Here is a 15,108-nt window from a genome sequence, read left to right on the forward strand (position 1 = left end):
AAATAAATTTTCGGTTTGATTTAATTCATAAAAAAATATTGTTTTTATTATATGTATAAATCGGATTGATTATCTCATAAATATAAATATGTGAGATCATATTACAAAACTGACCCAAATATAAATTGGTTTCTCGTTTTAACATTGATTTAGTAAATTAGATGCTAAGGAAAAACAAATCAATCTAATTTGCATTTAAATAAATTTTACGTTTTTATAAAAGACAAAAACTTGTGTGCGACGGTCTCATGGATCGTATTTTGTTAGACGGATCTCTTATTCAATTTATCTATGAAAAAATATTACATTTTATGCTAAGAGTATTATTTTTTATTGTGAATATCGATAAGGTTGATACATCTTATAGATAAAGATTCATGAGACCGTCTTACAAAAGACATCTTTATAAAATTAGTTAATGATTGTAATATAAAATTAAACAATAAACGATTGTGTAAATACTACGGGAAAAAAATATACAAGGGTACATGAAAATAAATTATTGATTAATTCGAGGGCTTGGAAGTAAAATTGAAAATTAGGCACTTCTGCAGCGCACAACACACAGTAGGGCTTTAGAAAAAGAATGGCGAATGTCCCTAAACCTTCGATTCGTCCATGGTTTCTGGAACTGGTGCCTCTCTTGGTCGTTCTTCTCATCGCTGCCCACGTAATTGCTCTGGTGAGTTGCGCAATCGGTTCCTTTAAACGATCTTGTTCGATCGCTTCCATGTAAATTGATGTGGTTTTGTAGGTTTACTGGATCTACAGACTAGCAACTGAGAAGCAACCCCAAAGAGCTAAAAAGATAAAGCGCTAAGTTAATCCATTTCCAGGAATATAATAGTGGTAAGAAGACTTACTGGAATCTGTTTAATAGGCCTACTTATGAGTTGTATTTCAAATTGTCAATACTCTGTGGTTCGTTAAATATTGAATAAAGAAGCAAACTTTGGGTTGTTAAATGTCATTAAGTTTTTTGAAAATTTTATATATATAATTGAACAATCCACTTATTTGAGCTATGTTTTTTGCTATAGTGGTAGACATTTGATCTTAACTTGGTATCAAACCCAAGTTCTGATCATGTCCAAGCCCCCCGTTATGTGTTGGATTGTCCATTAGTCATGTGGTAAATTTTATGTTCCATATAATTATTCGTAGACGTGAGGGGTGAAGTAAATGTTCCATATCGGTTAGATTAACTCTTTGGGAATTGTATTTATGAACTTGAACAATTCTCCTCCTTCGAGCTAGGCATTGGAAATGAGTTAAGTCTAAATCTCAATTTTTACATGGATGATCACCTGCAATGCCCCTGCTTTTGCCGTGTTAATATTGCCAGAAATATTCATTTGGAGTCCGAATGATAACGTGGCTTAACTGAATTTGGAAATACAAAATAATATTAGATGGTTCTTGGATTGATAATGTATTCCGAATGATCATCGAGAGTTGAGACTGAACTCCATAGAGTAGGTGGCTTTGTGGTTCCTGCATTGCCTTTTTTTTTATATAGAATGCTTAACCTAACCATCAAGATCTTTAAAGAGTTGCTAATGTTTGTTTCTTCTTTGGATGATCTCTTTTTTGATTATTTAATTGGTGCTTTGGTAGGAAGGTTTCACGAGAGGAGGCGTTCAGATTCAATTTCGATAGCTTTAACTTGTGCTTGTGTGGTATCTGTTACATTCATATAACGTAATTGTCTTGTCTTGTACTTGTTAACTCTGGATTTACCTTTCAAATATTTATTGTTACTCAGAATCAATGTTGTCATGTGGATTTTCAATTTCTACAAAAACTAGTTTTAGCAGATGATAAACGCTGAGACAATGATTGTTTTTTCGGGAAGTTATTATTTGATTGGAACATAAACCGAACCCATGTTATTTTAGTGTTGTATTTGCCAGTCTTTGTCAAGGATCAGTCTCATCTGTGGTTAATTTTTCTTGAAAGAGCCACAAAAATGGAGTTGGTTTTCAACACCAAAAGACATTTAAATAACTACCACTTACCTTTTTTTCAGGATACGTGCATTCTTTAACGCAGACAAATCATTTTCATCGATCATCATTGCGGGCGTAACTTAAATTGTATGGTTCTTGTTTTTTTTACAAGATATAATATTTTTCATTTTCAGTATGAGTTTTCTGAAATCCTTTTGTTTTTTTTTTAAATTGTATGGTTCTTGTTTTTTTTACAAGATATAATTTTTTTCATTTTCAGTATGAGTTTTCTGAAATCCTTTTGTTTTTTTTTTAAAAAAAAACAAAAATTAGCATAAATCATACCCAGCCTCGACGTGGACTGATGACTGAACACCAATGATAAAAAAAATATGGTTTTATTTGTTAAAAGTGTAAGAAAGTTTAAAATTGTTTTTGTCTTCATTTGACACTTTTGCCGTGGAAAACTGGGTGAATGCCAACTCCATGCCGTGGAATCCCACTGTTCAGCTTCATTGTTCATTATTTTACTGCTTGCTTTTAAAATAATTAACACAATTATTATACATAGTACAATAAAATATATCAACACTTCACAAAAGTGGTATGGAATATCATGCATTGTCCCAGGATACTTTACAATATTATACAATTGAAACGTAATGAAAAAAATATTTTTATTTCTAATGGAAAATAAGTAAACATGAGATATTGAATGTTACATTTTTTTCGTTATCCAAAAGAGTATATCTTTTATGAGATATTCTCATGAATTTATGTTAGTGGGATGAATCGATTCGATCTATATTTGAATTGAGAAAATAATATTTTTCATAAGTCGGGTTATAGAAAACTTGTCTTACAAAATTATACCGATCTCGCATAGGTTTTTGTATATCTTAATATTGGTATTGACAGTCGGTTTTATTCGAAGCAGACTACTAAATTGTGAGTTTGTTAGGTCATAAATTCGTGATTTTTTTTTATTATTTTGAAATTGATAAATTTGCAAGTGATGGCATTTACGTAGTTTCCTTTAAGTTCAAGGGTAAGCGTTCTCCACCTCCTCTGATTTAACCCGAAGCTGCTCACTCTACGGTGATTGTAAAACCCACAGCGGAGCCTAAAACATGTGTCCTACGAAGAACAAACACAAACACCACCAACACAGCCACCGCTCTTCCGCCACTTCCACTGCCGGTGACACTGATGATTGGAGAGATGGGACAATCAACGGTGGATCCTTGAACCATGTCGATCTCCACAGGGGATCCAACGGATGGGCATCGCCTCCAGGGGATGTTTTCTCCGTCCGTGGACCAAATTATTTCTCAAAGAAAATCAAAGTCCCTGCTGGAGAGTGGCTGCTGAATCCGGCTGGGGTTGATTGGCTCCGATCCAACGCGAAACTCGATCACGTTCTGGCGCGACCCGATAACCGCGTTATGAACGCGTTGCGTGGCTCAAGTAATCATGAAAAGGCAAAAACCTTCGTCATCGCGATAAATCTCCAGGTACCTGGCCGTGAGCATCACTCCGCAGTGTTTTACTTTGCTACGAAAGTGGATGAGTCGATAAACTCGCATCCGTTGCTGTATCAATTCATCAACGGATCGGACGCATTTCGCAATAGCCGGTTCAAGATCGTGAATAAAATTGTGAAAGGACCGTGGATTGTAAAAACCGCTGTCGGGAATTATTCGGCTTGTTTGCTGGGCAAGGCTTTGAATTGCTACTATCACAGGGGACCAAACTATTTGGAAATCGATGTGGATATTGGCAGCTCGACTATTGCTACGGCGATTCTACGTCTTGCGTTGGGATGCGTAACGGCAGTGACGGTTGATATGGGTTTTCTGGTAGAGTCACAGACGGAGGAGGAGTTGCCGGAGAGGTTGTTTGGTGCGGTAAGGATATGTCAAATGGAGATGAGTTCTGCCACTTTTGTTGATAGCGCCACTCCCACGAGTAAGGTTTTACCAATGAGCAGTGGTGGTGAAAGTGAGAATGATGATAACAATGAATAATGTTTCGATTATTTTTTATTTTCCAATTTTAACTGAGGCTAGTTTCTGAAATTCTTAATGATGGTGAAGAAAATGTGAAATCCCTTTCCAATGGGAATTGTAGATAGTAGCCACTGATGGAATCAATCAACCATTTCTTTCGTCTTTTCATCTCTTAATTATTCGTTATTGTTTTTACTTTGTCATTCATTGCCAGCCTAAGAACTTAAAAATTTCCTGTCTTTGTTACACCTATATGTTGTAAGGCTATATCAGCTCAGTTATGGCTTTTTTAGGGTTGCATGTGTTTTATGTGTCAGTCATGTAATTTATATGCAATTCAATGGTTGATGGATTCAAACGCTTTGAAGAACAGGATCCAAGAAAGTGCTTTCAATACAAAGTTATTGACTTGGAAAAATACTTGCAATTTGTCGTGAACTTGAGGTTTAGGGTATTTATTAATTATGTCATTGGTGATTTTACCTTGTTTTATTGTACATTTCATCCATGCTTGAAATATGCTTTTGTTTCGATAAAAATGGAGATCTGCAATCTCCATGCTCATCCTCAGTCATGCTTTTCTGGGGCAAAGAATTTTTGGCAAGTTTGGCTGGGCTGGTTTCTTACAATTTTTATTGATGCTGACCAGGCCTACCGTGTGTTTCGCCCTTTTAAACAAAAAAGAAAATTTAAGATGATATTTTATACATAATTTCAAAGAAACTTTTATATTTTGACTCCTCAAAGTTTTTTGAATGGTGAATATTAGTAAAAAACTTGGATGGAAAAATGTACTGCTAAGAAAAGGGGTGGGCAAATTATCATTTGCCTTTGTATATGGTTGCAGGGATCTAAGTCAATAATAATTGAATACTTATTTGTTTGTGTTGTGTTTGGCTGTAAAGATGTTTACGTTGGATTCTTCTTTCTTGAGCTGTGAACAGTTGCGTTTTCTTCTTGTTGTTTGGTAATGACTTGTGACAGATATGGAATTGAATGATTGTATTGAATTTTTGGGTTGTCTTTTTTATATTGAAACTCCTTCCAAAATAAAGCGGTCGAAGCAGATATTTCCATTTTTGTGGGTCAGGATTTTCACAGAGGGGATGAAATTAACACTTAGAAAGTTTATATATTTTTGTAAATATATCATACATAAAAATTGATAAATTATAAAAACATTAAAAACAGAGGGGTGGTCATCTCTGTCCGACCCATTTGGCTCTACCATTAAACTTGAGTATCCTCAAAAGTCTATGCATGTATTTATTTAAGCGTGTGACTATTACATAAAACACATATATAACTGCGTGGGTCCTTTTTGTGTGTACTTTGCATGTATTCCTTTTGGTTTGTGATGTCTGAAACACGTTGACTATGATTCAATAAATGATGAAGTTTAAAAGAATTCGAATTTGATTAGTGCGACGAGTATCCAAGTTTAAATTTATCTGAGTTGAGTTTTAATGATCCAATTATATTTTGGTAGTTCTTATTATTGCTTTCCACGTGGTGACAGGCAAGTGATGCGTCCCATAGTAACTCATAAAGCTGTTGATTGTACGACTCTGTACTTTAATGTGTTGTCTAGTTGGAGGGTACTGGTGCATTTTCTGATGACATGAAGGTTCATATGCCTTCGATTTGTACATTTTTGTTGGGTTTTTGCGGACCCAGTGTTCAATTCTTGCATCACTTGCTCTAAGTGTTCATATCTCGTCCGTTTTCACCCTTTTTGGTTGGCACTCTAATTATTATACTCAATATGCCATCTTTTGTGGATCATGTCTAGAATGTAGTGCTCAGGTGAGGAGGATAGCCAGAAACCTAGACTTCAAGAAAGACTTAAAGAGACGCTTTTGTCTCGACTTTCGTCTTACCCCAAGAAATCATAGAAACAATCATTAAGGAAGCAACATATTATAGACGGTAGCTTTTTTTTAAAAATAATATATTTTTAAAACTTATTTATTAAAATATTACAGAATTGGAATGTTTATAAAAATATAACAATCCGGACTTCAAAGTCCCGGATTCAGAAATTTTTTTTTAAAAAAAGTAATAAATTGTGTGAATCCGTGACACTTAAAAAAAATTAAAAAAAAAGTAAAAAAGGTCACGGATTCAATGAATCCGTGACCACCTGCCACGGATTCAATGAATCCGTGACTCCACCCCCATTTCCCCTTCTTTAAATGAGGTGTGCGCTCCTCATTTTCCATCACCGAACGAGCATTCTTCCTTCTTGCGTAGCAGCATTTTTCTTTCGAGCACGTCTCTTTCCGACACCAATCTACAAAATTTTCCATTTGAATAACGTAAGTTTTCGATTTTTTTTGTTTATTATATTTATTATTGTTTGTTAATTGTATTAATTTTAAATAATAACAATATTTATAATATTAATTGTATTATTAAAATTATAATACTATAATTTAGATTTTTTGCATCATCGAGCACTCTATGAACGATAGTAGTTTTAAGTAATAATAATAACTATACGTAATTTGATTACAATAATTAAATTATTAATTGTATTATTAGAATTAGTTGTAATATTGATTATATAATACTAACTATATAATTATAATATTGGAATAATTATAATATTAATATTATAATATTAATTGTATAATAATAACTAAATTTAATTTAATTACAATAATTGTATACGTTTTATAACTATTATTAATTTATTTATTATAATAAATAACTATTATCAATGTATACGTTTTATAACTATTACTATACTTAATAATTACATGTTATAATAAATAACTATTACTAATGTATACATTTTATAATTATTACTATAATTAATATTAACTATTAATAATGTATGTATTATAATTACATGTTACGTTTTATAATGTATTATTGATTTTTAAAAGAAATTATTTAATTTATAATAATTAGTTTTTTTATCAATTTGTCATCAACATATACGTTTTATTTTTTCGAGCCGGAAAATTGCAAATAAATTTTGTTTATTATTAAAATTTTTAGTTAAATTTTGTTTATATAAAATATAATATTTGTTAACTAATGATTTTTTGTTTGCAAGATGGCTGAAAATACGGATAATGTGTTGTATTTGCGGGGTAAACATATATCAAATAATATCAATGCTGAAAACATGGATGCACTAATTCCGTCACGTCGGTCTGACAAATGTCTTTGGAGATTACTTACTGCTGGGATTCACCTCCGTGTCCGCCTATGTCTTGCACGCATGGGCTTCTATGGTGTCATTCAGTGTGGTCCAATTAAATATTATGATAATCATTTGCTTACAGCCATTGTTGAGAGATGGCGTCGTGAGACACACACATTTCACCTTACAGTGGGCGAGGCAACAATCACCCTACAGGACGTTGCCCTTATTTGGAGGTTGAATATTGATGGCATGCCCATCACTGGTGTAGATACCGAGTACAACAAAAATACTTTACAATAACGCTGCGCTACTTGGTTGGGTTTTACTCCTACATCTTCGCAGATTAAAGGTGGACATCTTTATCTCACCGCTTTGCTAGACCATTGCCTAAATAATATGATTAATGATCAAAGCACTGAAGAGGACGTAGCACAATATTCCCGTTGTGTTGCATTAATGATCATTGGTGGATGTATGTTTCCGGACTCGGAAAGTGCTGCTGTGAAACTTATGTATTTGCAGTTTCTTGAGGATATAGAAATAGTGAATACGTTTAGCTGGGGTTCTGCTGTGTTGGCATATCTTTATAGAGAGTTGTGCGACACATCAATGGGATTAAAGGTTGATTTGTGTGGCCCTGTTCAGATATTGCAGGTAATTTTACACTTCTACTGTCATTATATTTGTTGTAATTAATTTTTCGTACGATTTGACTATTTATGTTGTATGTTATTACAGATTTGGGTGTGGTCTAGAATTACTCTTCTTTCCCCCGATAGAGCGCAACAACTATCTATGTCAGCAGAGCATGCTGGAGATGTGCTTCAGGGTCTACCATTCCCACCATACGGCGCACGGTACTAATAAGAAATAATTAACATTTATTATTATTATTTTGTTATTTAGTTTTAATGAAACTATTGTGTACTTTTATAAATTGCAGGTGGAGACGCGGTTTCTCTTGGACACATACGGCCCATCATTCTGTCCGTATAATGAGAGATATGCTTGACAGGATGGTAGAAGGGCAGGTAGATCAATAAATTAGTTGTTTAGAGTTTGAAATTTTTTACAAATTCAGTCTGAATTATATATTATCGACTTGATAATCTTTTTTTCATTTTATTTGCTTCAGTTTCTATGGACAGTTTATGATATTGAATCCCCGGAGGTTGGCAGAATTCTTGATGGAAATAGAATTCATCTATGTCGGTCGGCATGCGCATTGATCAATTTTCATATAGTTGAGATGCATAGACCAGAGCGGTGTCTCCGACAGTTTGGAATGCGTCAGGGTATTCCGCCACATGCTAATAACTTCGACAATTTCCATAAACTGACGCGACAAGGCCGGAACAACTGTGATTGGGCGACATATCACAAAGATTTTGTAGAAATGTGGAATGATAGATATAATTTTGTGATTGGTGGGGATTATGTCATACCTGGTTCACCCGCCATCACAGTGGACTATATTGGTTGGTATCATCGCATTTCACAAATAGTGCTCTCGCCGCCAGTGGTACCTCCAAACATCATGGGCTACCATCCTGTTGATGCAAACTACCGACAATTTATCGTAAGACATGTTCAATTTATCTACATATGTACGTAAATATAATTTACTGTATTAAATATATGTTACATAACGTATGCATCTATGTCACAGACACGCCCAGCTCATGTGCAATATCCACCGATGTGGACAGGAAATGAGTTTGAACCCGGACCATCATCTTCAAATATGGCATACACTACTCCGCCAGTGGTTTCAAGCTTTCCATCGTATGACGCTGGTTACTACACTCCATTTGCTGGTAGTTTTACGCAATTTTTACAAAGTGACTTTCGACCGGGTATGAGTGAGAGTCGCCCTACATTTAACACGTCGCCCATACAATTTGAACAATATTCTGATACAGAAGGGTATGAGGTTGGTGGGAACATTGCCGATACCAGTACATCTGCAGCCCAAACAAGTACGCATGGAGATGATGAACAGATGTTAGGTCGTGGACGTAGAGTAATCAGAAGACCACCGTGTGGCACTGGAGGGCATCGTTACCATCGACATTAACTATTTATTTAGATATACACAATTACTTACATCGTATTGTTGTATATTTTTCAATTTTTTTATTTTTATTTTAATTACAAGTAGTTGCTGCAACATATTTTTTAAACATTCATATACAATTTTTGTATTATTGACTTTTTAAAATTTTAGAATTTATTGATTGTGATTTATTATACTTTAAATTTATTATTAATCTTCGTATTAGTAATTTTANATTCAATAATGACATATCCACCTACGTAAAGTAAGGCTCTGACAGTATCCATGTCTGCAACCAAAAACTATGACATAATGTATACAGTCATAACAAAATTTAATTATGAGTTTCTTACACATATATTAAAACTATGACATAATGTATACAATCATAATAAAATTTCAAAAATCACTTACAAGTTTTGTATTATTATTATTACAATTTATATTGTTTTAATTAAACTTTATATTTAATAATATCAATGTTTGTTTTCATAATACTAAAAAAATTGTTATGACTTATATTAAAAATTTAAAATTTTAAACATGTGTAATTAAAATTTTCAAATATATCAATTTCTTATATTAACATTTTTAACAATTAATAGTATCAATAAATTTAAAAAGAAAAAAAACATAATAAACATAAACAAATGAAAATTTTACAAGATAAACTTAGATTTGTCAAAATTGTGTTTCTAAAAAATTTTTATTAGCACGTGATAAATAATTTTTTTTCCTTAAAACTTAATCTGGTTACTAAAATAAAATAAAATAAATTCTAATTATATCATTGAATAAAAATATATTATTATTATTATTATTATTATTATTATTATTATTATACATGTACTGTCGAGACGTGTAACCTTGAAATAATTATAAATCGTCATTTATATTATTATTTCTTTAAAAAAATGGTAAATACATGTAACGCTTGGTAAGTAGACGTGATTACATTATTTCAAAGCGTTACATGTATTAATATTATTTTACAATTAGTTCTTTTCTAAATTTATTTTATTACATTATATTAATTAATACACTAAACAGTGACAAAACCGTTTACATTAACTCATTCTCATACTTAAATAATATAATATAATTTCTTTTAAAAAAACAAAATTTGAAATTTTTTTTTCCAAATTCAACCATTTATATTTATTATTAAGTTATTATTAATCTTCGTATTAGTAATTTTAAAATCTAATAATAAGAAAAATAACAAATATAACAAAATTATACATAATATTAAAATGCAACCGAAAAAAATTATAATTACATTAATAAAACGTAAATAATACAACTAAAATATAATATATTTTCTTTTAAAATACAATATTTGAATTTTTTTTTCCAAATTCAACAATTTAAATTTATTATTAATCTTCGTATTAGTAATTTTAAAATCAAATAATAATAAAAATAACAAATATAACAAAATTATACATAATATTAAAATACAACCGAAAAAATTAGAATTACATTAATAAAACGTAAATAATACAACTAAAATATAAAAACTTATCGAAATTACCTTTTCAAATGTGGTTGTACGAAATTTGTAAATGAATCAGCGAACGATGTTTAATATCTGCAATAAATTACAAAAATTATCAGAAATATAATACAAAAAATAAAAATCAATATAAAAATAAATAATAGAGATTCGACTAAGACTCGGCGCAATTCTCCCAAACTCTGATACTCAACACAATTCTCCCAAATCAACTTCTGAATTACCGAGACTCGACGTAAATCTCTAAAATTTTGATATTCGACAGAATTCATTCAAATCAAATTAGAAATTCTAATAATCATACTATCGACGTAATTTATAAAGAGAACATAGTTACGGATTCTAAAAATTATAACTACCATAAAAAAACGAAGCGAAGAGAAAAAAATTTGTGTTGGAAAATATGAAATATTTGCGCGGAAGGAGTTTGACGCCGAAGATCGATTACGTAATACTCGGTGCGATAAATAGGGGGTCCCGGATTCATTGAATCCGGGACAGACTGTCCCGGATTCTGAATCCGAGACAGTGTCACGGATTCAAATGTCCGTGATACACAATTTATTAATTTTTTTTTTCAAAAATTTCTGAATCCGGGACTTTGAAATCCGGATTGTTATATTTTTATAAACCTTCCATTTCTGTAATATTTTAATAAATAAGTTTTAAAAATATATTATTTTTAAAAAAAAGCCCATGAAATTTCAAATAGCACGACTAAAGTGGCATCGACTTGAGGAGAAGTCTAACTTCTGTTACATACATAAAATAGAGAAGTTTATGTAAATGCTACCAGTACATTATTGTCACGCTTTCTTTATTTTTAAATTTTGCTATGAAGGTAAATATAGATACGACAACTTCCAACTCTGATAGAACTTTTGCTCTTATACTAAATTTTCATGATTTATACTTGGCTGCATCCACCTGGGCCAAATCCCAAGTTCCCTCCAGCAACATCATACACTACCTCCAGTACCGTCTGCTGAGTGTTTCGAAATATCCCAACATCAATGGCAGCATTATTCGCTGTGAAAGCAAGTCACGCGGTAGATGAGCTAGAGGCGATAAGTATCCCCGAGGGAGCCAAATCAAGTTTCACATTGCCACCAAGGTGAAAGCTACGGTTGGAATAGTCTTAGTAGGGAAATTACTGAAATCATAGCAAGTGTTGAGTATTGAAAAGGCTGGTGCTTTAGGATACTTAGCCATAAGCTGCTGGAACGTTGACTTCATTGAGCTTTAAGCTTCTGGTGGAAGACGTGTTATAACTGTCCCTGAGTCTATGATTGTTCCTGCAGTCTTGAAAACCGATTGGCTGATAGATAACTGGAGACCCCCAATGGTTATAGCGATTATGTCTATGAAATAGAGTGATGTGTCGTTTGAGAGATCAAAGTGGGAGAATTTTACATTCCATGATGCTCCATTTTTGCATAGTGTCAAGTGCCATGTGAAACTTGAAATTGATGGGAGACAGTAAGAGAGATATTTGCCATATATTTGTGTCGTTTGGGAGACTATCGATAAAGGGTCTCTTCCTAAGCCTATTATTCCTGCTGTAGTACATAACAAGCTTGGTTGTTTTGGCCACAGCCAAATAGGAAATCTGGAATGACATCAGCGGATGATAGGGTCAGTTTATCTTTGTTTAAGCATCCAACCGAGAACTTATCACTGTATTGTGTCATTTACAGACATGTACATCCTGAAAGGCAGCCAGGGTCGTTTCTAGTGGCGGAGGAAAGCAGAGAGCACTGAGGCGAATCGCAGGATATATTCGAGTATGAGTTTGACGCAGAAGGATCGAAGATGGGATCTACTTGGTTGTAGCATGATTGTGCGTAGGGCTGACACTGAGTCCATGTCAGGTCACTGCCCATGTCGAAGCTATAAGGTTTTTGCTGGAGTCCCAAGGCTGACCAGTGACCACCACTACATAGTTCCCCGAGCTGAAGCTTCGGCCAGATTTTGCAGGAAGGTCGACTTTTTCCTCGTTGGTACTTGATTTTGGAGAGAGTCGAGCATGGCGGGATTGGTCTTGGGAAAAAACTTCACTTAGGGATGGTGTGGTAGCGATAGTGGTGGCCTTGTCTTGTCCCCGTCCACTAAAAAAAATGCAACAAACAACGGTTTTGAATGTCATCACTAAAACTCACTGCATCTATGAAAACCTGTCGTTGATTTCGCAGCGATTTGGGAAGAAAGCGACGATTTTTTATTCAAGTTGTCGCTCATAGCGACAGTTTGTTAAACTGTCCAAAAAACATCACTAACTTAAAATTTTCAAAATATTAAATAAGAATATAATCATGATATTTAATTAATGTCCATTGTTTTGTGAAGATTTTGATTGAAATCGACTAAGTTAAAATTTGTAAAATATTAAATAATAATATAATTAAGATATTTAATTATTTTCCGCTAATTAACGATAATTTTTTATTCAAATTGTCTCCATTTGCGATGGTTTTTTTAAAAATCTTCGTTATTTCAAAATATTAAATAATCATATGATTATGATATTTAATTATTATAATTAACGATTTTTTTATTCAAATTGTCTCCATTTGTGATAGTTTTTGAATGATTTTTCAAAAAATCGTTGTTAAATTAAAATTTTCAAAATATTAAATAATAATATAATTATATAATCTAATTTTATTAAATATTAAATTTATTATTTAATATTAATATAGTACATTACTTTAAATAATAGTTAATATCGATAATTATACACGTAATTATATATAGTTGTAGTATGTAAATTTATATAATTATTATTAAATTAACATACATAAAGAAATACACTAGCCACATGCATAATATATTAGTTAGATCTAACATACAATTAATAGTACAATAAATTATATAATCTAGCATACAGAATTTTCATATCAAAATCTGCTAGTTAACAATAAAAATATAAAATCATTATATAGCATGCAAGTTCTCCATTACATATGCCTATCTAACATATAATTACAAAATATAGAAACATGCACGCAATTTTATACAAAATATATAGCAATAAATTAAATTTATATAACACACGTATATATATTTATTTATTATAACTGATAATTAATTATATATGGGAAAAACCTGATTGAAGCGCCGACTTATAAAGTTGAAGCCTTGAACCAGATCTGCAGTACTAAACAAAAACACAAGTTATAATAATTAGAAATGCATGAAATTTGGCAAAAAAAATACTTCCAAAAACTCGCCTACAACAAATGAGAAATGTGAAAATCATTGAAAAAATGAGGGGAAATGTGGTATATATTGGCAACTTACGATATTTTTTTGAAAAAATCGTTGTTAGTTAACGACGATTTTAATAAAACATTTATTAAAGTCGTCACAAACTTCGGGAGGTTTTTTGATTTTCAGATCTGCGGCGTAATTGAATTTAGAAATTTCGTCACAATTAGCGACAGAGACTATACATAATTTGTCGCTATTTATTTAAGTGCAAAGATTTTAAAAAAAACGTCATTATTTTTAGCCACGGTTTAAAAATCCATCTAAATTTACCGATGGTTATAAATAACTGTTGCTAATGACGATGATTTTATAAATATCGACAAAATTGTCGTTAATTTTAGCGATTGTTTATTTAAAACTGACGCCATTAGTGATGATTTTTAATGTCAATCGGTAAATTTAGTGACAGGTTTTTAATAATCGTCACTAATTTCTAATTAGCAACATAATTTTAATAAACTATAGGTAAAATTAGTGATGGTTTCTTAATTCAGTCGCTATTTGAGCTTCTTCTTCGTTTTTTGCAGTGTTCGAAAACATAGACCACGCCTATTAAAAACTTTCATGGTTGATACTGATCTCTTATTGGAATCTATTTCATGTTATCATCAATTAAATATTATTCATCAATTTTGCTAAAGCTCTAAATGTGAAGACCCAAAATCTGTTATTGTGAGACGAGTTGTAACAGCTGATTTAATGAGCATTTGACCATCATTAGTGGCCACGAGTTGTAACAGTCAGTTTAATGAGCATTTAACCACCATTAATAGCCACTAAATGTCCTTAAAATCGAGATTAACAGCCATTAAATCAGCATTTTGACCAAGCTTGCAAGAGCTACAAAAATCAAGAAAAAGGATCCCGAAATGCAGCTTGAAATTTGGAATTCGAAAAGGCATATGCAGCTGCTATGAGTGAGTTGTAACAGTACATTCAATAGACATTAATAGCTTTGAATGAGTAGTAAAGACTGCACCTTTCAGCTGCTCATATTGGCCTAGAAAAAGGAGCTAAAGGCTAGTGAACTCACACTACAAACCAAGCACAAAAGCTGTCCAACTTTGGAAGCATCTACATCAAATTTTCGAGTCCCTTAGCAACAATATTTCAGCAGCATCTTGGAGCTGTATTCAATCTAAGTTGCTGTC

At 32.2% G+C, this 15,108-nt stretch overlaps 3 protein-coding genes and 1 pseudogene across 6 annotated transcripts; 3 read left to right on the forward strand and 1 right to left on the reverse strand.

The window, feature by feature from the left end:
• Positions 1-531: 531 nt before the first annotated feature.
• LOC140981455 (uncharacterized) lies at positions 532-2,328 on the forward strand. 3 transcript variants are annotated; one of them, XM_073447867.1, is made up of 3 exons: positions 532-682; positions 755-849; positions 2,030-2,328. In XM_073447867.1, the coding sequence occupies exons 1-2, from the start codon at positions 587-589 to the stop codon at positions 818-820; spliced, it is 162 nt and encodes a 53-aa protein (XP_073303968.1). In that variant the 5' UTR covers positions 532-586; the 3' UTR covers positions 821-849; positions 2,030-2,328. The 3 variants fall into 3 exon arrangements, with proteins under 3 accessions (XP_073303968.1, XP_073303966.1, XP_073303967.1); XM_073447865.1 differs by lacking the exon at positions 2,030-2,328 and adding an exon at positions 1,618-1,897; XM_073447866.1 differs by lacking the exon at positions 2,030-2,328 and adding an exon at positions 1,622-1,897.
• A 575-nt stretch (positions 2,329-2,903) lies between these two features.
• Positions 2,904-4,134, forward strand: LOC140981454 (protein ENHANCED DISEASE RESISTANCE 2-like). The gene has a single exon (XM_073447863.1). It carries the CDS (start codon positions 3,080-3,082, stop codon positions 3,974-3,976), a length of 897 nt encoding a protein of 298 aa, XP_073303964.1. The 5' UTR covers positions 2,904-3,079; the 3' UTR covers positions 3,977-4,134.
• A 2,902-nt stretch (positions 4,135-7,036) lies between these two features.
• LOC140981139 (serine/threonine-protein phosphatase 7 long form homolog) lies at positions 7,037-9,282 on the forward strand. Of its 2 annotated transcripts, none has more exons than XM_073447424.1 (5): positions 7,037-7,769; positions 7,854-7,972; positions 8,059-8,146; positions 8,251-8,726; positions 8,785-9,181. In XM_073447424.1, the coding sequence occupies exons 1-5, from the start codon at positions 7,512-7,514 to the stop codon at positions 8,975-8,977; spliced, it is 1,134 nt and encodes a 377-aa protein (XP_073303525.1). In that variant the 5' UTR covers positions 7,037-7,511; the 3' UTR covers positions 8,978-9,181. The 2 variants fall into 2 exon arrangements, with proteins under 2 accessions (XP_073303525.1, XP_073303526.1); XM_073447425.1 differs by having other exon boundaries at positions 7,396-7,769; positions 8,251-8,694; positions 8,785-9,282.
• A 2,106-nt stretch (positions 9,283-11,388) lies between these two features.
• On the reverse strand, positions 11,389-12,833 carry LOC140980845 (aspartyl protease family protein At5g10770-like; annotated as a pseudogene).
• Positions 12,834-15,108: the final 2,275 nt, after the last annotated feature.

Source organism: Primulina huaijiensis, chromosome 7 (genome assembly GCF_012295235.1).
Source record: "Primulina huaijiensis isolate GDHJ02 chromosome 7, ASM1229523v2, whole genome shotgun sequence".
NCBI classification, from domain to species: domain Eukaryota; kingdom Viridiplantae; phylum Streptophyta; class Magnoliopsida; order Lamiales; family Gesneriaceae; genus Primulina; species Primulina huaijiensis.